Genomic DNA, 25,494 nt, shown 5'->3' with positions numbered 1-25,494 from the left:
AGCCCTGAGCACTACTGAGTGTGGCTCCTTCCTCCCAATCCCACAAAATAAAATCAGATTTTGGATAGGTGAACTGTTATGCATCCTGCCTGCTTTAGTGTTCATATTCTGGTGGGGTGTGGCTGAAAATTGAAGGGCTGAGCTCACAATGACAGCAGATGCTACCAGTCTTTTATTTTTCTGTGTAATTTATAATATTATGATTACAGTAATTTTCCTTCCATTAATTTTCTTGTACCTGGTGAATTGTTCTCTACCATCACTTTAATCATTATATATGCTTGTCAGGAAACAAAAACTAGCAGAAAAACAGATAGTAACTGAGTGGTGAGAAAGCCTTTTATCAGAGTTGGTCATTTTTGGTTCAAATAATTATATGTACATTCTGCTTAAGTACAGTTTCTGTTATTGAAAGCTAACTATTGGAAGGTAAATGGAAATTTTACATTTTGGCTTTTAATCTTTTGTGAATTTTGGAACTCTCTTTCAGAGTGTGTATGTTTGCGAACTTTGTGAAAATCATTCTTTGTGTTTTATAATGGTTGGTTCTGGCCTCACACTCAGTTCTGATTTTAGATGAATACCTGTGCATCTCACAGCAAAAGACTTTTGTTTCACAACCTCTGAGAATATGAGGCAGTTGCAGAATATGAGGGGTTATTTTTAGAGGCTGAAACTAACCTGGTAGAAATTCAAGTCCATCTTTTATCTTTTAGATAGAAGCCTTTGAAATCCTTTTAGTGTGAAGTTATCAGCAAGCTTGTTTCTCATATAACCTAATTACTAACCCAAAGATTATTCAAAATGCATGCTCTGTGGCATAAAATGATTTCTTTAATCAGTTCTACAGTCCAGTGATAAGCCACATGTGGTCCTCCTGGTTCTCTTGGATAATTCTACTTTTTTTGTTCCCACCCCTTGGAGATCACAATGTAAATTCCAGGCTTTCACGAGTTATGGTCTGAAGAAATGTATTCAGTTTTATTTGGATATTTCCACACTTGCTGATTCATAGGACCTTGTTCCACATTAATACTTTAAAACTTACCTAGAAGGTTTGAACGATATGAGGTAGAATTACTACTTTTAAAAAATTATTGTTTTTGTTTAGATGAAATGTTATGGTTGTATTAACTTGTGTGGTTTTGATGAAAAAAATTACTGCACCTTCACCACCACCCTACGAGTACCGCCAAGCGCAGGGGCAGGAGATTCTGAGCTGTTCTCTTCCAGGAGCTGGGTTTTATAGTCTCTGCGTCTTGGCCATTGATGGGATTACACGGCGCTGGGGGTCAGTTGGTGGGTGTGACCCCTGCCTACTGGAAGATGGAGGTGGAGGATGCTCAGCCCCGATCTGAGCAGGCTTGGAGATCTCAGCCCTGGGACCCGCATGCCTTTGTTCCTCTGCCCGTACCTACCTTTGGAGGGTGGCGGGTTGAGTTTCCCTCCCCACCCCGAGCAGAGCTCCGGCAGACAAAGACCTCCAGAACCAGCCACAACCATGGTGAGACCACTTTCCACATGCATGAAGGTACTGGCAGAGGAACAAAGATATGCAGATCCCGGGGCTGAGATCTCCAAACCTGCTCGGATCGGGGCTGAGCATCCCCCACCCAGATCCTCCATTTTCCAGTAGGCAGGGGTCACACCCACCAACTGACCCCCAGTGCCGTGTAATCCCATCAACGGTCAAGACCCAGAGACTATAAAACCCAGCTCCCGGAAGACATAAGACATCTTATTATTTGATTCTTACTTTGGACAACCTGGCAGGCTACCGAATGTAACCTGCCCACATGGCAGAGTCTGGCAAACTCCCCATGACATACTCAATATGCCAAATACCAGTAACAATGATGGGTCTCATTCTTCTAATCCTGAAAGAGTCTTGAATATGGCACCTTTAAAAATCTCAGGGCTGGGGCTGGAGCAATAGCACAGCGGGTAGGGCATTTGCCTTGCATGCAGCCAACCTAGGTTCGATTCCCAGCATCCCATATGGTCCACTGAGCACTGCCAGGGCTGATTCCTGAGTGCAGAGCCAGAAGTCACCTCTGTGTGTTGCCAGGTGTGACCCAAAAAGCAAAAAAAAAATCTCAGGGCTAGGACGAAGGAGATGTTACTGGTGCCTGCTCAGGCAATCGAAGAACAACAGGATGATCGTGGTTATGATCATCACCACCAAAAATTCCCAAGACCCTCCACTACTATCTGTGTCTCTCCTAGTCTGTCCCCTCTCTCTCTTTTCCCAGATGCTTGGTAATCTTGGCTTTACATTCGGAGGTCAAAAATTTGTCTTCATTAGATATGTTAATTCCCCTATTTTGTTTCTCTATGTCCCAAAGATAAATGAAAATATCTGGTATTTGTTCTCCCTCTCAATTATTTCACTTAACATGATACCGTTTTGTTCTGTCCAAGTTGCTCCTAACTGCAAGATTTCCTCTTTTCTCATAGCTGCATAGTATTCTGTTGTGTGTATATATACAAACCATACCTTCTTTTAAAAAGAAATCAATATTTTTATTTCTGATAAGAAATTCCTGATCTATTAATGTATTTTTAATTGAGTCACCATGAGATACACAGTTACAAAGCTGTTCATCATTGAGTTTCAGTTGTATAATGTGACCACAACCATCCCTAAACCAGCCTCCATTTCTCACCACCAATTTTCCTCCCCCTCTCCCTTCCCCCAACCTGCCTCTATGGCAGGCACTACTCTCTCTCTCTCTCTCTCTCTCTCTCTCTCTCTCGCTCTCTTCCCCTCCCCTCCTTTTGGGCATTCATTATACTTTATTTATTGATATCTGTAATGAACATAGGTATGCAAAGATCATTTTGAATTAATGCTTTTGTGTTCTTAGGATAGATTCCAAGAAGGATATCTGCAGGGTCCTACGAAACTCTATTCTTAGTTTATTAAAAGAGGTCCCCATACTGTTTTTTTTTTACTTTTTTTTATTAGTGAAACACCATGAGGTACAGTTAGAGATTTACAATTTTTATGCTTGGGTTTCGATTATACAATGATCAGATACCCATCCCTCCACCAGTACCCATTTTCCACAACCATGGATAATATCCCCTCCAACCCCATTCCCCCATCCCCCCATCCCCCCCTGCCTCTGTGGCAGGGAAATCCCCTGTGTTCTCTCTCTCCTTTTGGGTGTTGTGGTCTGCAAAACAGGCATTGAGTGGCAAACATGTTCAGTCCATAGTCTACTTTTGACATGCATCTCCCCTCCTGGGAGGATCCTCCAAACACCCTTTATTTGGTGCTCCCTTCTCTATTTGAGCTGCCCTTTCCTCTAGAATGCCTGGCTGGCCACTAAGCTATGGAGTAATCCTCCTGGTGCTGATCTCAGCTATTCTTGGGTAAGGTAAAGGTCCTCCCGTTGATCGTCGATTTGCTTGAGCGGGCCCAGTAACGTCTCCATTGGAGACTTTGTTGTTACTGTATCTGGCATATCGAATACTCTCGGTAGCTTGCCGGGCTCTCCGAGAGGGGCGGAGGAATCGAACTCGGGTCGGCCATGTTGGCCGCTTGTAAGGCAAACGCCTTACCCGCTGTGCTATTTGGCGGGGTGATAGAACGGCGGGTAGGCGCTTGCCTTGCAAGTAGCTGTTCCCATGTTCAGTCCCCAATACCACGTATTCTTGGGTAGTAATCTCATATTTTGTTACTTTATATCCCCCAGATGAATGCAATCTTTCTATGTCTATCCCTCTCTTTCTGACTCATTTCGCTTAGCATGATACTTTCCATGTAGTACCACTTGTATGTAAATTTCATGACCTCATCCTTTCTAACAGCTACATAGTACTCCATTGTATAGATGTACCAAAGTTTCTTTAACCAGTCATCTGTTCTTGGACATTCAGGTTTCTTCCAGTTTCTGGCTACTGTAAAGAGTGCTGCAATGAACAAACAAGTGCAGATGTCACTTCGACTATACATTTTTGCCTCTCTGGGGTATATTCCCAGGAGTGGTATTGCTGGGTCAAATGGGAGCTCAATTTCTAATTTTTTGAGAATCGTCCATACTGTTTTCCAGAAGGGCTGAACCAGTCGACATTCCCAACAACAGTGAAGAAGTGTCTCTTTCTCGCCACATCCACGCCAGCATCGGTTGCTTTTGTTCTTTTGAATGTGGGCCAGTTTCTGAGGTGTGAGATGGTATCTCATTGTGGTTTTCATCTGCATCTCCCTGATGATTAATGATGTAGAGCATTTTCTCATGTACTTTTTTGCCATTCGGATTTCTTCTTTGAGAAAGTTTCTGTTCATTTCATTGCCCCATTTTTGGATGGGGTTGGATGTTTTCTTCTTGTGGAGTTTAACCAGTATTTTGTATATCCTTGATATCAACCCCTTGTCAGATGTGTATTCGGTGAATATCCTTTCCCATTCTGTAGGCTGTCTTTGTATTTTGGTCACTGTTTCTTTGGAGGTGCAGAAGCTTCTTAGTTTAAGATAGTCCCATGTATCTATCTCTGTTTTCACTTGCTCGGCCAGTGGCGTGGCATCTTTGAAGATACCATTAGCTTCAATGTCATGGAGGGTTTTGCCAACTTTGTCTTCAGTATACCTTATGGTTTCTGGTCTGATGTTGAGGTCTTTAATCCACTTTGATCTTACTTTTGTACATGGTGTTCGGCAGAGTTCTAAGCCCATTTTTTTGCATGTAGCCGTCCAGTGATGCCAGCACAATTTCTTAAAGAGGCTTTCCTTACTCCACTTCACATTACTTGCACCTTTATCAAAGATTAGATGATCATATGATTTAGGGGAGATGTCAGTGTATTCAACCCTGTTCCATTGGTCTGCAGTTCTGCTGTTGTTCCAGTACCATGCTGTTTTAATTATTACTGCTTTGTAGTACAGTTTGAAGTTCGGGAGGTTGATTCCTCCCTTTTTCTTTTTCCCAAGAATTGCTTTAGCTATTCGTGGGGGTTTATTGTTCCATATAAATTTCAGTAGTGTTTGCTCCATTTCTTTGAAGAATGTCATGGGTATCTTTATAGAGATTGCATTAAATTTATACAATGCTTTCGGTAGTATCGCCATTTTGACAATGTTAAGTCTAGCGACCCATGAGCAGGGGATATCTTTCCATTTCCTCATGTCCCTTTTATTTCCTGAAGTAGCGTTTTGTAGTTTTCTTTGTACAGGTCCTTTACTTCCTTAGTTAAGCTGATTCCTAGGTACTTGATTTTCTAGGTCACAATTGTGAATGGGATTGTTTTTTTATGTTGCTTTCTTCTCTCTCACTGTTTGCATATAGGAAAGCCATGGACTTTTTGGTATTGATTTTATAGCCTGCCACTTTACTATACGAGTCTATTGTATCTAGGAATTTTTTGGTGGAGGTTATTGGGTTCTCTAAGTATAGGATCATATCATCTGCGAATAGTGAAAGCTTGATTTCTTCCTTTCCTACCTGAATGCCCTTAATATCTTTTTCTTGCCTAATCGCTATTGCAAGTACTTCCAGTACTATATTGAACAGCAGTGGAGATAGTGGGAATCCTTGTCTCGTCCCTGATCTTAGAGGGAAGTCTCTCAGTTTTTCCCCATTGAGGATGATGCTTGCTGTAGGCTTGTGGTAGATGGCTTTAATTATGTTGAGGAAGGTCCCCTCTATACCCATTTTGGCTAGGGTTTTCATCATAAAGGGGTGCTGGATCTTGTCAAATGCTTTCTCTGCAGCTATTGATATAATCATATGCTTTTTATCCTTTCTTTTGCTGATATGATGGATTATGTTGATTGATTTCCGAATGTTAAACCATCCTTGCATCCCTGGGATGAATCCTACTTGGTCATGGTGTATGATCTTTTTTATGAGTAGTTGAATTCTATTTGCTAATAGTTTGTTGAGAATCTTTGCATCTGTGTTCATCAGGGATATCGGTCTGTAATTCTCTTTCTTTGTGGTATCTCTGTGTGCTTTTGGTATCAGTGTGATATTTGCTTCGTAGAAACTGTTTGGAAGTGTTTTTGATATTTCAATTTCGTGGAAAAGCTTAAAGAGTATTGGGAGTAAGTCCTCTTTAAAGATTTGGAAGAATTCACTAGTGAATCCATCCGGGCCAGGACTTTTGTGCTTGGGGAGACTTTTTATTACCATTTCAATTTCCTTGATGGTGATAGGTCTGTTCAGGTATTCCAGGTCTTCTTGGTTCAGCCTTGGGAGTCTGTAGGAGTCTAGGAATTTATCCATTTCCTCGAGGTTTTGATGTTCCGTGGCATAAAACTTCTCAAAGTACTCCCTGAGGATCCTTTGAATTTCTGTAGTTTCTGTTGTTATGACCCCCTTTTCATTTCTGATTCGGTGTATTAGGGTTTTCTCTCTCCCTTTCTTTGTGAGTTTTTCTAGAGGCTTATCGATCTTGTTAATTTTCTCAAAGATCCAGCTCTTGGTTTAATTGATCTTTTGGATTGTTTTTTGGGTTTCCATCTCGTTAATCTCTGCTCTGAGTTTTATTATTTCCTTTCTCCTGTTCGGGTTGTGCTCCTTTTTTTGGTCCTTCTCCAAGCTCTTAAGCTGTGAGTTTAGGTTACTTATGTGTGCTCGCTCCTCCTTCCTGAGGAATGCTTGTAGAGCTATAAACTTTCCTCTTAACACAGCCTTTCCTGTGTCCCATAAGTTTTGGTAACTCGTGTTCTCATTTTCATTCGTTTCTGGGAATCTTTTGATTTCCTCTTTGATTTCCTGTCTAATCCACTCGTTGTTCAATAGTGCACTGTTTAATTTCCAGGTGTTTGATTTAGTTTTCTGTTTTTGTGTGTGATTTACTTCTAATTTCAGCGCATTATGGTCTTAGAAGATTGTTGATACAATCTCTATCTTCTTAATTTTATGGAGGCATGTTTTGTGGCTCAGCATGTGGTCTATCTTGGAGAATATTCCATGTACGCTTGAGAAGAATGTGTATTCAGCTTTTTGTGGATGAAGTGTCCTGTATATATCTACTAAGTCCCTTTCTTCCATTGTTTCCCTCAAATGAAGTATGTCCTTGCTAAGCTTGAGTCTGGTGGATCTATCAAGAGGTGACAAAGCAGTGTTGAAGTCTCCCACTAGTATTGTGTTGCTATTGTTGTCTTTTTCCAAATCTATGAGTAGTTGTTTTAAGTATTTTGCTGGTCTCTCATTAGGTGCATATACATTTATTATTGTAAGTTCTTCCTGTTGTACAGATCCTTTGATCAATAAGAAATGGCCTTCACTGTCTCTTATGACCTTCTGCACTCTGAAATCGATGTGGTCTGATATTGGGATGGCTACCCCAGCTTTTTTATGGGAGCTGTTTGCCTGGAAGATTGTTTTCCGGCCTTTGACTCTGAGTCTGTGTTTGCTTTGACTATTGAGATGTGTTTCTTGCAGGCAGCAGAATGTTGGGTTCAATTTTCTAATCCATCGTGCCACTCTATGTCTTTTAATTGGTGCGTTTAGCCCATTGACATTGAGAGAGATTATTGTTATAGGATTTTGTCCCATTGTTCTGTTGAAATTTGGTGTATTTGAGGGGCCTTTCTTGCCTTAAAGTAGCCCATTTAGTTGTTCTTGTAACCATGGTTTTGAGTCTATGAAGTTCCTGAGCTGTTGTTTGTCTGTGAAACTGTGTGTTGTTCCTTCTATTATGAATGAGAGTCTCGCTGGGTAAAGTATTTTTGGGGAGGCATTTATTTCATTGAGTTTTTTCACTATGTCCCACCACTGTTTTCGGGCCATGAGGGTTTCATCAGAAAAATCAGCTGTGAATTTTAAGGATGCTCCTTTGTAACAAATTTCTTTCTTCGATCTTGCTGCTTTCAGAATTTTGTCTCTGTCTATGGTTTTGGTCATTTTGATCAGAATGTGTCTTGGGGTATTTTTATTCGGATTTCTTCTAGCTGGTACCCTTCAGGCCTCCTGAATGTGGTCACTAGTTTTCTTCAGCTCTGGAAACGTTGTAGCAATGATGTCTTTGACAGTTTCTTCTTCATCAAGGTTTTCTTCCTGTCCCTCTGGGACTCCAATAATTCTTATGTTACCCCTCTTGGCTTCATCACGATCTTCTCTTGCCACCTGTTCCCGAATTGTGAGTCTCTTTTCCATTTTTTTGCTCTTTTCTGAAGAGTCTCTGAACTTCATCTTCGAGCTCACTGATTCTGTTCTCAGCAGCTCTTACTCTGCTGCTGAGGCCTTCCACTGAGTTTTTCAATTCGCCTACTAGATTTTTCAGGTCTGACATTTCCGATTGCATTTTCCTCATTTCTGCGTTCAAATCCTCTTGTCTTCTATTGGCGTTGCTTTCCATTGTTTCTTTTAGTTCCCTAAGCATCCTAAGTAGCTCCCTTCTGAATTTCTTGTCAGAGAGGTTGTCTAACACTACAGTACTGTTGGTGTCATCTGGGCTAGACTCTTCAAGAAGAAAGTTTGGTGGGCTTTTGCGTTGCTTTACCATTGTGACAAGTGTGGTTTAGTCCTTCATGTTCACTGTTACTATTCTGCTTGATATGCAGTGTGAGTTAAGATAGGTTTATGAGTTATTGGCTACTGTGTGTTCTAGTGGCTGAGCTAAACTAAAGAAGTTTCCATCTAAGAAGGTACTTATGGTTCCAAGGGCATATGTAGTGGGAAAGTATTTCATGGCCACGTTAGCAGCCGTGGTTCTGGAAAGAGTCCCTGTGACTGGGCGAGGAGTTGGGAACGTCTCCTGGTTGGAATGAGGAGCCATTCTGCATTGTTGCCCAGAGCTGGGCCTCCGGGCCTGTCCCGTGCGGATCAGGGGAGAAAACCGACTTTCTAGGAGATGGGGCTAGCTGCGCATGCCCAGAGAGGGTTCCAGACCCTTGGGGGTGGGCTGTACCTGGTTGGAATAGGAGCCGTTCAGCTTTGTTGCCCAGAGCTGGGCCTCCCTGCCCGTCCCACGCAGATCAGGGGAGAAAACTGGCTTTCTAGGAGATGGGGCTAGCTGCGCATGCCCAGAGGGGGTCCCAGGCCCTTGGGGGAGGGCTGTACCTGGTTGGAATAGGAGTCGTTCAGCTTTGTTGCCAGAGCTGGGCCTCCGTGCCCGTCCTGCGCATATCAGGGGAGAAAACCGGCTTTCTAGGAGATGGGGCTAGCTGCGCATGCCCAGAGAGGGTCCCAGGCCCTTGGGGGCGGGCTGTGCCTGGTTGGAATAGGAGCCGTTCAGCTTTGTTGCCCAGAGCTGGGCCTCGTGCCCGTCCCACGCAGATATGGGAGAAAACCGGCTTTCTAGGAGATGGGGCTAGCTGCGCATGCCCAGAGAGGGTCCCAGTCCCTTGGGGGTGGGCTGTGCCTGGTTGGAATAGGAGCCATTCAGCTTTGTTGCCCAGAGATGGGCCTCCGTGCTTGTCCCGTGCAGATCAGGGGAGAAAACCGGCTTTCTAGGAGATGGGGCTAGCTGCGCATGCCCAGAGAGAGTCCCATGCCCTTGGGGGCCGGCTGTGCCTGGTTGGAATAGGAGCCGTTCAGCTTTGTTGCCCAGAGCTGGGCCTCCGTGCCCGTCCCGCTCAGATCAGGGGAGAAAACTGGCTTTCCAGGAGGTGGGGCTAGCTGCGCATGCCCAGAGAGGGTCCCAGGCCCTTGGGGGCGAGCTGTACCTGGTTAGAATAGGAGCCGTTCAGCTCTGTTGCCCAGAGCTGGGCCTCCGTGCCCATCCCACGCAGATCAGGGGAGAAAACTGGCTTTCTAGGAGATGGGGCTAGCTGCGCATGCCCCGAGAGGGTCCCAGGCCCTTGGGGGCAGGCTGTACCTGGTTGGAATAGTAGTTGTTCAGCTTTGTTACCCAGAGCTGGGCCTCCGTGCCCGTCCCGCTCAGATCAGGGGAGAAAACTGGCTTTCTAAGAGGTGGGGCTAGCTGCGCATGCCCAGAGAGGGTCCCAGGCCCTTGGGGGCGAGCTTTACCTGGTTAGAATAGGAGCCGTTCAGCTCTGTTGCCCAGAGCTGGGCCTCCGTGCCCATCCCACGCAGATCAGGGGAGAAAACCGGCTTTCTAGGAGATGGGGCTAGCTGCGCATGCCCCGAGAGGGTCCCAGGCCCTTGGGGGCAGGCTGTACCTGGTTGGAATAGGAGTTGTTCAGCTTTGTTACCCAGAGCTGGGCCTCCGTGCCCGTCCCACACAGATCAGGGGAGAAAACTGGCTTTCTAGGAGATGGGGCTAGCTGCGCATGCCCAGAGAGGGTCCCAGTCCCTTGGGGGCGGGCTGTGCCTGGTTGGAATAGGAGCCATTCAGCTTTGTTGCCCAGAGATGGGCCTCCGTGCTTGTCCCGTGCAGATCAGGGGAGAAAACCGGCTTTCTAGGAGATGGGGCTAGCTGCGCATGCCCAGAGAGAGTCCCATGCCCTTGGGGGCCGGCTGTGCCTGGTTGGAATAGGAGCCGTTCAGCTTTGTTGCCCAGAGCTGGGCCTCCGTGCCCGTCCCGCTCAGATCAGGGGAGAAAACTGGCTTTCTAGGAGGTGGGACTAGCTGCGCATGCCCAGAGAGGGTCCCAGGCCCTTGGGGGCGAGCTGTACCTGGTTGGAATAGGAACCGTTCAGCTGTGTTGCCCAGAGCTGGGCCTTCGTGCCCGTCCCACGCAGATCAGGGGAGAAAACCGGCTTTCTAGGAGATGGGGCTAGCTGCGCATGCCCCGAGAGGGTCCCAGGCCCTTGGGGGCGGGCTGTACGTGGTTGGAATAGGAGTTGTTCAGCTTTGTTACCCAGAGCTGGGCCTCCGTGCCCGTCCCACGCAGATCAGGGGAGAAAACCGGCTTTCTAGGAGATGGGGCTAGCTGTGCATGCCCAGAGAGGGTCCCAGGCCCTTGGGGGCGGGCTGTACCTGGTTGGAATAGGAGCCGTTCAGCTTTGTTGCCCAGAGGTGGGCCTCCATGCCCTTCCCGCGCATATCAGGGCAGAAAACCGGCTTTCTAGGAGATGGGGCTAGCCGCGCATGCCCAGAGAGATTTCCAGACCCTTGGGGGCAGGCTGTACCTGGTTGGAATAGGAGCCGTTCAGCTTTGTTGCCCAGAGCTGGGCCACCGTGCCCATACCGCTCAGATCAGGGAAGAAAACCGGCTTTCTCGGAGATGGGGCTAGCTGCACATGCCCAGAGAGGCTCTCAGGCCCTTGGGGGCGGGCTGTACCTGGTTGGAATAGGAGCTGTTCAACTTTGTTGCCCAGAGCTGGGCCTCCGTGCCCGTCCCGCGCAAATCACGGGAGAAAACCAGCTTTCTAGGAGGTGGGGCTAGCTGTGCATGCCCAGAGAGGGTCCCAGGCCCTTGGGGGCGGGCTGTGCCTGGTTGGAATAGGAGCTGTTCAGCTTTGTTGCCCAGAGCTGGGCCTCGTGCTCGTCCCACGCAGATATGGGAGAAAACCGGCTTTCTAGGAGATGGGGCTAGCTGTGCATGCCCAGAGAGGGTCCCAGTCCCTTGGGGGCGGGCTGTACCCAGTTGGAATAGGAGCCGTTCAGCTTTGTTGCCCAGAGCTGGGCCCCCGTGCCCGTCTGCCCCCCATACTGTTTTTATACAGAAGTTGAACCAGACAATATTCCCACAGATAGTGAGAGAGGGTTTCTTTTTCACGATACTGCTGTTAACACTCGTTGTCTCTAGTATCTTTGTTATGTAGGCATGAAATACTTTTAAGGGTTTGAGGTTTCAGATCTGAGGATCTATATACATATTCTACATATATATGTATATATAGAGAGAGAAGTGATGTTTTTTCTTTGTTATGAAGTATACTTGCATAGAAGTATAAGAAATAGCTCCAACATAGTTTTCTCACTAATCATACTTCTTCCAAAAGAATAGCACAAATTCACTTACTAGGTGTTGAAGTTTTGTGTATTTTTCTGAAAAAAGGAAATGTTCATCAATTATTCTACTTCCATTCAGTATAATAAGATTCCAACCAATTAAAGAGAGTTTGTATACATAGATATATAGACAAAAAGTAGTTAATATCAAGTTCACTAATTGTTGTTTTAAAGCTTACTCAAAGAGATTCACTACTTGCAGGACAAATCTAATTTCCAAAACTGAAACCATATGATGATTTACCTCTTCCATAAATGTATGATCTTATCTTCTTAGATTTACATTTGAAGCAATAAAACCTCTGGCAGCTGCTCCTGGTTGTCTACATGAAGAGGAGACAGGAGATAAGAATATTCATGCTTTTATTATTTTCTTAAACTGAAGATGTTAGGATGGGGTGGAAATGGTCAATACATCATGGTCATAAATGGCCAAGTGAGACACTTTACAAAGTAAGCCAGTTATTTGGAAGATATGGTAAATCTCTCAAGGCTCCATTTGCTAAACCCCATTAGTGCCTTTAAAGTTTAAAAAAGACCAAAACCAAATCCCCTGTGTTTAAAAATAGAGGACAACTGCACCTACTCATCAAGAAAGCAGTCTCTTCAATTTTAAAGTATTTGGGTGCGTGAAGTAGTACCCTGAAAGTTTCTCAGGGGTTGTTCCTGATGGTGCATAGGGAACCAGGCAGTGCCAGGGATTGATCCCAGAGTTCCCACACACAAAGCTAGTGCCACAGCCCTCTAAGTCATTTTCTGTGCCCAATTTTATTTTTATTTTATTTTTAAGCATTTTTTCAGTTGTACAATGTTCCAACACTAATCCCACCAACGGTGTTCTACTTCCCTGCACCAATGACCCCAGGTTCCCTTCCAGCCCATAGCCTGCATCCTGGACAGGCACATTTTAAAGTTTAGTTTATTGTAGTAGATTGGATTTTATGTTTAGAGTATTGCTGGCTCTGTAGAACACACACACACACACACACACACACACACACACACACACACACATTTCCACATCACTGATGTGCTCAAGGCCCCTGACCCAAATCCCTGTTTCCCATCCAGCTCTTCTTACTCCCCACTTCCTTGGTTTCTTTCCTTTCCTGTCCTTCTCATTTCTATGATCAAGGGTCAAGGGTATTCTTGGTGCCCTCCTTTGATACCTTGCATTCCCTCCCCCTGTTATTCTTCTATATACCACGGATATCTAAGCTCATCTGGTATTTTTGTCTTCTTCTGACTTACTTCACTCAACATGATATCCTCTAGCTCTATCCAAGTTGCACTAAAATGCATGATTTCAGCATTTCTTGCAGCTGCATAGTATCCCATTGTACATATATACAATACTTCCATTATATATTCATCTACTGGGGGTCTGGGTTGATTCCTATTTCCTAGATATTATGCTATGGGTTACAGTGAATAATGGTGTGCACATATCCTTTTGAATTTATAGTTTTGTGTCCTGGGGGTAAATTGCTGAATCACATGATAGCTCTATTTTTACCTTGAAAAAGTTCCATACTATTTTCCATAGGGGATGAACCACTCATCATTCCCATCAGCAGTGAATGAGAGCTCCTTTCTTACCACAATCCCATCAACATTGATTGTTCCCATTTTTTTTGTTGTGTGCCATTCTTACTGGTATCAGATGATATATCATTGTTGCTTTGATTTGAATTTCCCTGATAATAAGAGATGATGAACATTCTCTCATGTGTCTGTCAACTTCAGAGAAGTACCTTCATTTCCTCTCCTCATTTTTTGACAGTATTTGTGAATTTTTGTTGCTGTTGTTGGTCTTTGTGAGTACTTTTTACAGTTTGTATATTAATTCTGTTTTCTATATTGAGTGCAAATATTTTTTCCCATTGAGTGTCTTTTTTTTCTTTTTGGGTCACACCCGGCGATGCTCAGAGGTTACTCCTGACTTTGCACTCAGGAATCACTCCTGGCGGTTCTTGGGGGACCATATAGGATGCTGGGAATCGAACCCAGGTCGGCCACGTGCAAGGCAAACGTCCTACCCGCTGTACTATTGCTCCAACCCCATCCATTGAGTGTCTTTTAGTTTTAGCGTATTAGATGTGCATAAACTCTTTAGTTTGATAGAGTCCATTTGTATATTTTTGTTTCTGTTGCCTCTGCCAATGGAGCCATCTAATTACAGAAACCTTTAAGGTCCAAATCTTGGAGCACTCTGCCTACATTTTTCTCAATGTATTGCTACGGATTCTGGTCTGATCACAAGATCTTTGATCCACTTTGAATTGACTTTGGTATAGAGTGTGAGATATGGGTCCAAGTTTAGTTTTTTATATGTGGCTCTTTGGTTTTCCTAACACCATTTGTTGAAGAGGTTGTCAGTTACTCTACCCCTGTTCGATTTTAGAGTGTTTTAGGGCTTTGGAAAAATCGTTGCCAGAGACAGGCACACTCTCAGTGAGGGCATCAGCTGACTTTATCCTACCCCCGAGGAGCTCTCTAGAATTTCTTTTTTATTGTTTTTGTATTTGGGGCCATGCCTGCCAATGTTCAGGGCTTACTCCTGATCTGTAATCAGGAATTACTCCCGACAGTGCTCAGGGACCATGTGAGCTGTTGGAAACTGAACCTAGGTTGACTGTGTGCAAGACGAGCAAGCGCCCTACCTGCTGGGCTATCTTTCTTACCCCATCTCTTTAGAATTTCTTAGCAAGCTAAAGACTGCTTGATCCTCCACATGACTTGCATGGGATGCAGTGTGAAAACAGCACGATGGGGAGAACATGAACAGACACAGCCGGGCACATCCACCGGGACACTCCCTATCCTTCGAAATCTCAGTTGGGATCACCCAGGTGGGGTGTCTAGGATGATTATTAAAATTTCAGAATGTTCATAACACCCAAGATACGACATTGGGGTCAGTATAAGCTCATTCTATGGTCCTAAAACTCTTTGTACATTAATAGTTGGGTAAAAACTTCCAAAATTTATGATAGAATCTGGAAGGTGGGATTTTTATTACCTAATAAATAATATCCTAGAAGGTCATAATTACACATTAGCTACCATTCAAAATGTAGAAAGCATACAAGGTTGGGTTCAAGATAAGGATGAAAAATGTTCCGTGACATTTCTTTAGAATTATTCATTTTCTTTTTTAACCTGTAAGTGAAACATGAAACTTCCCCTAAATCTGAAAGGCCTTGAAGAAATCCATTGACAAGGCCATTTTTTTTAAGTCTTTAAAATCCAATTTAAGAAGTTTTCTATAGAATTTTGGAAGAAATATAAGTTTTCAGAATCTTAATACATAGAATCTCTAGAAATGTGTATCATGGTATTCATCTGCCCAAAAGGTCACTGAAATCATTCTGGGAAGAAATGCCCCCCAGTTTGGAAAGTCTTCATTGTTGAGTCACTTTGTCACTTTTTCTTTTAAAAAAAAATTTGGAGGCAGTGATGGTGGTGGTGGGCATGTGTGTGTGTGTGGGGGGGGGGGGTATACCTGGATGTGCTCAAGGATTACTTCTGGCTATTTGCTCAGGGGAGTTACTCTTGACCATGCTTGAGGAACCATGCTGTGCCAGAGAAATCCAGATGTGCTGTGCCCTACCTGTATTAGATCCTGGCACTAGAGTCACTTTTTCATTTAGGATCAAGATCAGTTTGTTGGCCAGAAATCCTTTCTTTTGGATCAAATCTTCTTTGGATAATATATTTTCTCCAGATACGATGGTTCAATATTTTTGTTATAATTCCCTTCCTGGGAGTAACTCTTTTCCAAACATACTTCTGTGTGAGTCTCTGCCCTAATCTTTTTTCTCCTTGAAGTCTATTACTATCTACCTAACTTCTTTTATCAAAAGAATGAAAAGTTTCTTTGAGCTTTCCCAACCTTTCATCTTCCTGGAAATTGCTGTGACTCTTCATTCTAAATTATCCCTCCAAATTCCTCCTCCTCTAAAAAATAAAAGATCAAGAAATACAGTAGCAAAGATGTGTTGAATGGCAACGAGTGATTCCCCTGTGTCTTGGCTTATGGAATTACAACAGGCAGAAAGAACACTGGTGAAGTCCAGCCACAGTGAAGTGGATCTCTCCAAGGATATTTTTGGCACCAAATACAAGGTCAAAACAGTATACACACCATGTGCTATTAGATCCTTCTAAGATTTGCTGTGTTGACACCCCTATTGTTTCCTTTTCCAGCAGGTTGGGCTAACATTTCCCATGTCAATTAAAATGAATTTTCTCTTTTGGCAGAGACCAGGTACTGCTACACTCAGCACACAATGGAAGTCACAGGAAACAGCATCTCTGTCACCAAACGCTGTGTCCCACTGGAGGAGTGCTTGTCCACTGGCTGTCGAGATTCTGAGCATGAAGGCCACAAGGTGTGGGAGACAAATCGAGTAACTCCTGGGGCAGTCAGTCCTTCCTCCCATTCTGATCCCTGCCAGTGCTCACTGTCTTCAGGCAATAGGAGAAAGAACAGGCTTTCTTTCCTCTTTGCTTTTAAGGAATGAAAATGTATACCAAAGCATAGAACAAATGGTACAAATTCTATAAACACAATAAGAGGACGGTCAAAATGATCAGAAATCCTTCACTCTGAATACTTTAAGAAAGAGCCTAGGAGAGCCAGGGAACCAGTCCTGTAATCTTGGTTCAAGCACACTGGAAATGTTCAGGTGACTCATTCAGCTGATGCTGGCTGAAGCAATTCAGCTTTGAAACCTGTCTGTAATATGGGGCTTCTCTTCACAAAAGAGACCGTTTGTGGGAAGGGACCTGTCAGCTTCTAGATGACAAGAGCACCATCACCTTAGGGATGTGTAAAGTCCATTCAGCGCCTGTATAGAAGTATTCAGTGTTAAAAGAATGCCAAGGTCAACCTTGAAAGAGAATATAAAGAATCAGAGCGGGGCTGGAGTGATAGCACAGCGGGTAGCGCGTTTGCCTTGCACGCGGCCGACCCAGGCTCGATTCCCAGCATCCCATATGGTCCCCGGAGCACCGCCAGGAGTAATTTCTGAGTGCATGAGCCAGGAGTAATCCACGCTGTGCATTGCCAGGTGTGACCCGAAAAGGAAAAAAAAAAAAAAAGGAAAAAGCAAAAGAATCAGAGCAAGGCAGCCTGACCCTGGTTGGAAGGAGGATGCCCCAGACTCCCTTTCTGTCATTCAGAGATGGCCATACACGTGACAAAATGTCAGGCCTCCGTCCTGACTTAGAGGCTTTGCTCTTCATCTACTTTCCTAGGGATTAGGTAGGTGCAGCTGCCCACACTCCACACCCGGAAACAACACTGTTAGTGGGCTTTTCTCTCAAACAAAACAGAACATAAGCTCAAGTGCTTTTTAGATACAAAGTGAAAATTTATGTGCATGGTGTTAGGTCGAGGTCTAAGCCCATTTTTGGTTGTCCAGTTATGCCAGCACCATTTGTTGAAGAGGCTTTCCTTGTTCCACTTCACATTTCTTGCCCCCTTGTCAAAAATTAGATGTTCATACATTTAGGGTTGTGTGTACGGATATTCCAACCTGTTCCATTGGTCTGCAGCCCTGAAATCTGGAAAAAACCCGAGTGCCCAAGAACAGATGACTGGTTAAAGAAACTTCCGTGCATCTATACAATGGAGTACTATGCAGTTGTTAGAAAAGATGAAGTCATGAAATTTACATATAAGTGATACTACATGGAAAGTATCATGCTAAACGAAATGAGTTAGAAAGAGAGGGACAGACATAGAAAGATTGCATTCATCTGGGGAATATAAAGTAACAAATTGGGAGACTAACACCCAAGAATAGCCTAGATAAGTACCAGGAGGTTCACTCCATGGCTTGGAGGCCAGCTGCACATGCTGAGGGAGAAGGCAACTCAGATAGAGAGGGGAGCACCAAGTAAAGGGTGTTGGGTGGACCCTCCCAGGATGAGAGATTTATGCTGAAAATAGACTATAGACCGAACATGATAGCCACTCAATGCCTCTTTTGCAAACCACAGCACCCAAAAGGAGAGAGAGAACAAAAGGGAATGCCCTGCCACAGGGGTGGGGTGGGATGGGGGGGGGGGGTGGGGGGGTGGGAGGGATGCTGGGAGCATTGGAGGTGGGAAATGGGCACCAGTGGAGGTATGGGTACTCAATCATTGTATAACTGAAATACAAGCACAAAAATTTGTAAGTCTACAACTCTACCTCATGGTGTTTCACTAATAAAAATTAAATATATATATCATAAAAAAGGTGAAAATTTAAAATGTAATATTTGCCTATTTGCTTCTGTTTTGAAATATAAAGGGTAAAGTCAAAGATTTTTCCTGAATCGCTGTCAAGTTAGATTTGTCAAGTCAGGTTCTCGGGCACTATTGTAACTACTTTATAGAAGTAGTGTAACTACTTCTATAAAGTAGGAAGCTACAGACCAAGAAGTGAGATGATGCACTTAGATTACACAGCTATTGCATGACAGACAGACTCTCAAACACACTGATTTCTAGTTTCTTTCCTCGAAAACTTATACTGTTTTCCTGGCTTCTATCAGTTGTGACCAAAGATGCAGATCTCTATAGAATAATGATTTCTCTGGGATATTACACATCGTAGAGTTTTCCCACACATCACTGTGCCCATGAGTCACTTGGGAATCATATTAAAATGCAGATTCTAATGGCCTGAGTCTAGGGTGAGGTTTGAGAGTCTGCATTTCTAGTAAGTTCCCTGTTGCTGCTGAAACTGTAGTCTGAACCCTAAGTAGCCCTGGTCTGAAAACATTTCTATTAGTAATCTTTTGGATTTCTTTCTTTCTTGTAAACCATAAGTGAAGCAACATAAAGTAGGTATAATTGAATAAATGAAAGCCTTTCAAACTTTAACTCACCCATGAGAATGGTGATAATTATGCAGACAGTTCTAATGAAAGTTAATATTTAGGTTTAAATGATAGAAGTTGTTACCTATTAATTTTCACTGTGAAAATCTGGCAAGTGAAAGTTTGCCTTCTTTATAATATTTTTTTTAAGTTGTCATAAAGAGCCTCTTTGAGCCAGTATCAGAGACAAAATTCAAGTTAACTGAATATTGTAGCCCACATTTCCCTAGTGAATTAACTAAGACCTCGCAAGGCTATAAAACTGTATTAACCACAAAAGTTTCATCTGGGGGTGCAGAGTGTTCATTATGACCACACTTATTCTAGCTACAACTTCATCCTACCACTTAACAACAACATTGGTACCTCCTCTGCAGAGTTCGGAACTGTCTTCTGAGTCTTTCCATGAAAAGAGAGGATTTAAAAAAATATATTAATAGCAATAGCAATTAATTAATTAATTAATTAAAAAGTCCTGCCTTCTTTGAGGACATGCCAGCTTCTCCTCACCCTGATTTTGCTTTCTTTCTTTCAGGTTTGCACTTCCTGTTGTGAAGGAAATATCTGTAATTTACCACTCCCACGAAATGAAACAGAAGCCACATTTGCCACAACATCACCCATAAATCAGACAAATGGGCACCCTCACTGCATGTCAGTGATAGTGTCCTGCTTATGGGTGTGGTTAGGACTCACTTTATAGCTGCTCCAAGGCACCCTCTGTAGAATGGAGCCACGGGATAACAATGGCCCACAGTCATGCATGAATCACCAGCCTGACAGTAATTCTACATTTGAACCACAACGCTTGAGGATGCTACCGAGCATCACCACTTATCATGGGGAAACAAGTGATGCTGCACTGTCAAGTTCATGACCTCATCAAAGTCAGACTGCCTCCAAAACAGACTCTGAGTTCTATACCACAGCCTTTGTTTTCATGCCAAGAACTGTTTCTTGAGATATTTTAGTTTGGAATCCAGGCATGAGCCACAAGAAGTCCTGGGGCCCTCTGAGATGTTAGGTGATGTTATATGGGCATGCATAGATGTGTGGATTTTCAGGAAAAAAAATGGTTACAGACCACTTGTTTAAATACAATCATAAATTCATCGATAACTTTAGAATTATTTTAATAATTTTGATTCCAAAATTAATAACCTGCTTCCTTGGAGACTCTGACTGAATCTCTAGAAAAGTAGAGAACAATTTGTCCAATATCTTTTTTTCCAACACCCTTCTCCCAGTTGTAGAAGTTATATTTTCTCTCCTCTGTTTAGAAGATTGAAAAGGCAAACAGACAAACTTATTATGGGAGAGGGGTAGCTAGAAGATTTTTCCAACTTTATGTAACTAGCATCCATAAAGTGTCTTTTTATCCCATCCTGTAATTGATGATATTGGCCTTGACTTGGCACCTTCATGTGCTTCATGAGATTCTGGTTTCTATCCAGACCAATGGGCATTCAAGGAGTTCCAAAACCAGATGGAGGTTTTTTTCTCCAGTTATGGAACTCCATCCAGGCATAATTAAATATGAAAGAGGAATTCAGAATTGAAAGAAACTATAAGAATTGGGTCTGCCTCATTTGGACAACCCTATAAATAGCTCAATCAGACCTCCTTTCATCTGCAATTTATACTGCCAAAGAACCTTCCCCTTTTCCTACTTCTAATCCCCAATGACTTTTAGAAAGAAGGTTCTACATTAAATTGTCTCAAGACTAATACGAAAAGAAGACAATATTATTTTAGAATGAGAAGTCAATGGATCTATCGGGAGATTATAAGACCAGTAAGGTGATGCAGAGGGAAGTTTTTTGTTCTTTTAGATGATTGATTTTGACATAAATGGTAAAATTGTCACTCTCCTTCCTATATTTCTGTCACCCAAGTTACAATTCTTTCCTCAGAAATCATTTATACAGTATTTATTTTTGTATGGCATAAACTAGAAACTAAAATCTATTATAAAAGCTCTTTATTCTGAACAAAATGGTCAAATTAGAGTACTTATTTTTCAACAGTGGTAGAGCTTGTAATATATGTTCAAAGTTATCTATAATACGTGCACCAGTGTTGAAAAGCTTACCTTATTTTGTGAGCTAGAGTCATGAGGAGACCTCGAGGTTGTCGCTGGTGGTTCTCTTCAGTGATACTATTCCAGAAGAGTAGAGGTGGTGACCATTTCAGGTATGAGTTTCTCTGCAGGGTTATGGGGTGGTGTGTTTGTATTAAATTTGACAAAGTCGATTCTGATGAACTGTAGTGTGTCATCAGGTCCATCTGTGAGCATAAAATGCATCTCTGTATCATAAAATGAGACCCTCCTCAGGGACCAAATATGCATGGACAGCTATAACTCGGATCCAGAAGACTAAAATGTATCCAATGGCCTTAACTCAGAGTTCTGTAGGTTTATCAATACGTTGAGTAGAATGGGGTGGAGGGAGTAGAGGGAAAGTAAAGCAAAACATTTATTAAGCACCTCCTCTGTGCCAGGCACTATGCTAAGCACTTTACATAAGTTAGGTCGTATAGTCTCTGTAAGAGTCTTGTAAGGAATGTTATTGGTATTTACATGTTACACATGAAGGTACTGGGGCTCTAACATGCTCAATAGCATTATGCATTTTTGTTCCTATTTAGATTATATGGGATGAAATGGATTGAAGAGAAAGAACAGGTAGAGTGACCACACTTAGGGAAGCTTTCAGGCCTTATCTCATGGACAAATGTCCAACCTTTTCATATGAGTTTGTCTAGTTTGTCTTGTTCATTCAAACTTTCCATGCAGGATGCTATTTGCTTGTGTTCTGGAGGATTTTTTTTAATTTGAGGAGAGGTGGTACAACTTCCTTATTCATTCTTCTTGCTGGAAGAGGAAACAAGATGATCCTGCATTTGAAAATGCTAGAAGACAGTGAAGTTTCGTTGTACATAGCTACAAGTACTGTTTTTGTGCATGGCCACTCTCCACTGACATCTTCCAAGTACTGCATGTGATTTGAATAAGAGACAAAATGCAAATGTTGGCTCTGGACATGAATGGGACCTTTCCAAAGCCTCCTGGCTGCTGTGCAGGGACCTGGTCCATGGGGGTGTGGACTCATCTGGGCCCCCTAAGGTCACTGCAAAGCCCTAGTGAATGTGGCTGTGCACTGTGTGTATCTGGCAGAGTTGATGCTGTTTCATTCTCTTGAAAGAAAGTGGTCTGCTTGCCAGGTCCAGCCTCAAGGAGCCCAGGGAGGGCCATTCACTGGAAGACCCAGAACTGGTCAGTCATTTGATCTTTCTGTCACATCAAACTTTCCATTTAATCCCGCCATTGGTGACAGCTCGGGGCTCAAGAGCTGTGATGTGTATATTAACCTATGTGCCACTTATTTATTTTTAGACACCCTACAGCATTCTTGTCAATGTGGGATTAATGCCTTGTAAATACTGTAAATTTTGTAAATCAATGAATAAAGGTTTTAAGTGAATCTCGCTGGGCTCCAATCTGCAATTGTGTGTGTTAATCAATGAGTAAGTCACCCAGATTATATATGAGGGATTGGGCATAGTGTCACAGAGAATGTCTTTCAGGAACTCATGTTCTAATTCTGCAAATAAGAAATGTATGCATGAAAAGATATAAGACAACTAACCCATATAAAATGATTCACAGAGTAAGTGCAGTAGAAAATCAAAGAAGGAATGATTACCAGACTCTCTCTGATGGTCTGATGGGTGTGCAGTTTCCCTGAAAACCTTTTCTTTCCTTTTCTTTGTTGTATGAGAGAGAGAAGAGAGAGAGAGAGAGAGAGAGAGAGAGAGAGAGAGAGAGAGAGAGAGAACTACAAGTACAGCCATAAAATTCTATTTTAAATTTTTTCTCTATTCTTAGGGTGCACTATGTTACTGATGGTAGCATGAAAGCATTTTCCCCCAATGGCTTTTTCAACAAGAAACAATATTTGAATACCATAAGCATAGTTTTCATCCGGATAATGTCATCATTTGACTTTTTTCTTAGTAACATAATAGATACTGAAAATGACATTTCAAAACTTTGCTTGGGGATTAAAGAAATAGTACAGCAGGTAAGATGCTTGCCTTTCACGTGGCTGACTTGGGTTCAATCCCCAACAACCCAAGCCCCACTAGGAATGATCCCTGAGTACAGAGCCAGTAATAAGCATTCATGAGCATCAGCTGATGTGACTCTAAAGAGTAAATGAAACTTTTGCTTCCGTCCAGAAAAATAATTCAGGGGTAAGGCTCTTGCCTTGCTTACAGCTGACCCTATTTTGCATGCAGCTAGCACCATGTATAGTCCCCTGAGCACTCCTACAGTGATCCATTCCTGAGTAAGTGATCCCAGGAGTAATGCCTCACCACTGCTGCGTGTGGCCCCAAAACCATAACAAAAATTAAGACTTGCTTTTAAAAAAAAAATTGAATGGAACTCTAGCTCTGTATAGTTTTTAATTTGGGAGAAAATACATATTTTCTCCAGAATTGGATGTTTTCCATTAGGTTCTGGATCAGTGGCATAGTTGGCAATCCTTAACAGGTAACCACATGCAGACTGCTCTTATCACCAGCCTCTGTGAATAGCTGTGTGTTTAATGGAAACAGCACTTCAGATAGACTGCTTTTAGGAAATAAGATTTTTTGGAAACCTATAGTAACACAATTTGTGTATATAAAAAGGCTTAATTATAAACAAACTTTGCTTCACTTTTCTAACATTTGCCAATTTTTTTTTACATTCTATTTTTATTTTGTTTATATTTTATTTTTATTTACATGTAGAGCATCCCTGGTGTGTAAAGCTAGATGTACTCACTTGGTGACATTATGACATTTCTCTGAAATAGTTAAAGATCTTTCACAAATGTTTGCTATATGTTTCCCTTTAACGTACTCTTGAAATACAGGAAATCTGCTTGGGTACCTGTTATTAATTAGTGTTGCACTGGGGAGAATTTCACCTTCAATATTCAGCCCTTCCCAATCAAGACTTGCTTGCAATTTGGAGGCAATACAAAGGCTTGAACCTCACAGATTAATCTAGCCTGGTGTCTTGTCCTCTAGTACCTCTGGAAAACAGCTATTTGTTTTGTGTGTGTGTGTGTGTGTGTGTGTGTGTGTGTGTGTTTTATATGAAAAGTTCTAACTTGTAATTTGCTACTATAAAACCAAAGCAGATTTTCAAAATATCTTTAAAATCAAGCCCTCGTTTTCAGTAGTTACTCTCAGCTAATTTTAAAATCATGGCTTTCCCATTAGCAAATTGCTGCTGTCTTGCTGTTATCTTTGGTAAATTATAACCCCATTGCAGTTTCTCAAATTAGAGGAGTGGAGAGGAGGGAACCTCCATGTAACTATTTAAAGCTGACTAGAATTGCAAAAATCCAGAGGCTGATAAATGATTTCGTTGGCAGTCCTTTTTTTCTTTCCTAAAAATGACTCCTGGTCCTTGTATATGTTTTTATTTTTGAAGCACTTTTAGCTATGTTACGTTTAGCAGATCAACATGACCTCACTTAGAGCATTTGTAGTCAGAACTCGGCAGTGGTTAAGGAAGGTCCTGTTGCTACTTTATACCACACAGACTTATTCCTGCTTCATGACGCTGTTTCACACACATTTTTCACAGAATGATAAGCATGACGACTCCGTGCTTCTCCCTGGTAGTGATGTGGGCAAGTAGACAAGAGCCTCACAGCAATGGAATTCCTAAGATATAATAAAACTGCCTAGCCTTCAAGCCATCAGGGGCCACCTTGTGAGCACAGGAACTAAGTCCTGATGAGATTTTTCAAGACTTTCCTCTAGCGCTAGCAATAGAGCCAGAGAAGGCTGGACCCCGCTTCCAAAGGCCAGGGAAGGAATGTCAAAGAAGACCAGAGACCACGCTCAACTCAACCCGCTCTGGCAACCTCCCTAAGCAACGGACTTTAAGCTAGGTAGAAGCTCCACATGGGGGAAGGTTGGGAATACCCTACAAAGGCCACCTTGAACAAAGAAAGAGCATGCAGATGCTCCGGGAGCCCATACGCTGCTTGTGCCCACATATCCAAGGACATGTGGTGCCCGTGTGCATGTGTCATCCACATCTCTTCTTTTGAGATGTGTACTTTCATATCTAATGGTGGGATGTGTAGGGGTTCTCTCTACCTTTGGAGAAGCCAGCATTTTCTCTTGAGTGCGTTTCTCACTGTCTCTGTCTCTCTCTCTGCCTGTCTCTCTCTCATCTCATCTCTCTCTTATCTCTCTCTCTCTCTCTCTCTCTCTCTCACACACACACACACACACACACACACACACACTTTCTCTCCCTCCTTCCTCTTCCTAAAAACTTCCAAATAAAATCTGTTCTTAGTTTACTGCCTGCCTACTGAAATTCTTTTCTGTAAGGTGAGACAAGAACCTGGTAACCCTGGTTCTGGGAGTGGCAAGAGTTTAGGATAACACTGTTTTGTCCTTCCTCAGGCAGCTTAGGTTTATCTGGTCACACCCATTCCAGTGCTCCCAAGTCACTCCCATTCTTTTGTTTATTTGTAACTACTTCTCTATGCTCTCTTCCCCAAACAGTTAATCAGCTTATTCCCCTAATCAGTTTCTGTTAATTTGTAAGGTCAGATCTTTCTAGGATGGACACTGAATTTATATTGTAAATTAATACTGCCTTTCTCCTCTCCTTATGTCTTTTGAATAGTTTACTTTAAAGCAATGTCCTTTTGTATCAACACAAGAAGACAATTAATATTATGCTTGGGATTTAATTGGCTTCGAATATTTTTCATTCCCGGGCATCT

The 25,494-nt window shown here is 42.7% G+C and overlaps 1 protein-coding gene across 2 annotated transcripts in view; it reads left to right on the top strand.

Moving 5' to 3' along the window:
- Positions 1-22,170, top strand: part of LYPD6 (LY6/PLAUR domain containing 6) — a 182,061-nt gene extending 159,891 nt beyond the window's left edge. For both annotated transcript variants that reach the window (XM_056117570.1, XM_056117569.1), the window contains 2 exons: positions 16,074-16,204; positions 19,221-22,170. In XM_056117570.1, the coding sequence (XP_055973545.1) occupies positions 16,074-16,204; positions 19,221-19,388 (299 nt within the window). In that variant the 3' untranslated portion in view covers positions 19,389-22,170. The remainder of the gene's footprint in view (positions 1-16,073; positions 16,205-19,220) is intronic.
- Positions 22,171-25,494: the final 3,324 nt, after the last annotated feature.

The sequence above is a fragment of the Sorex fumeus genome, unplaced genomic scaffold, assembly GCF_029834395.1.
Source record: "Sorex fumeus unplaced genomic scaffold, SorFum_2.1 ptg000035l, whole genome shotgun sequence".
Lineage (NCBI taxonomy): Eukaryota > Metazoa > Chordata > Mammalia > Eulipotyphla > Soricidae > Sorex > Sorex fumeus.
The sequence above is the reverse complement of the archived record's forward strand: the minus strand, read 5'-3'. Positions and strand labels throughout refer to the sequence as shown.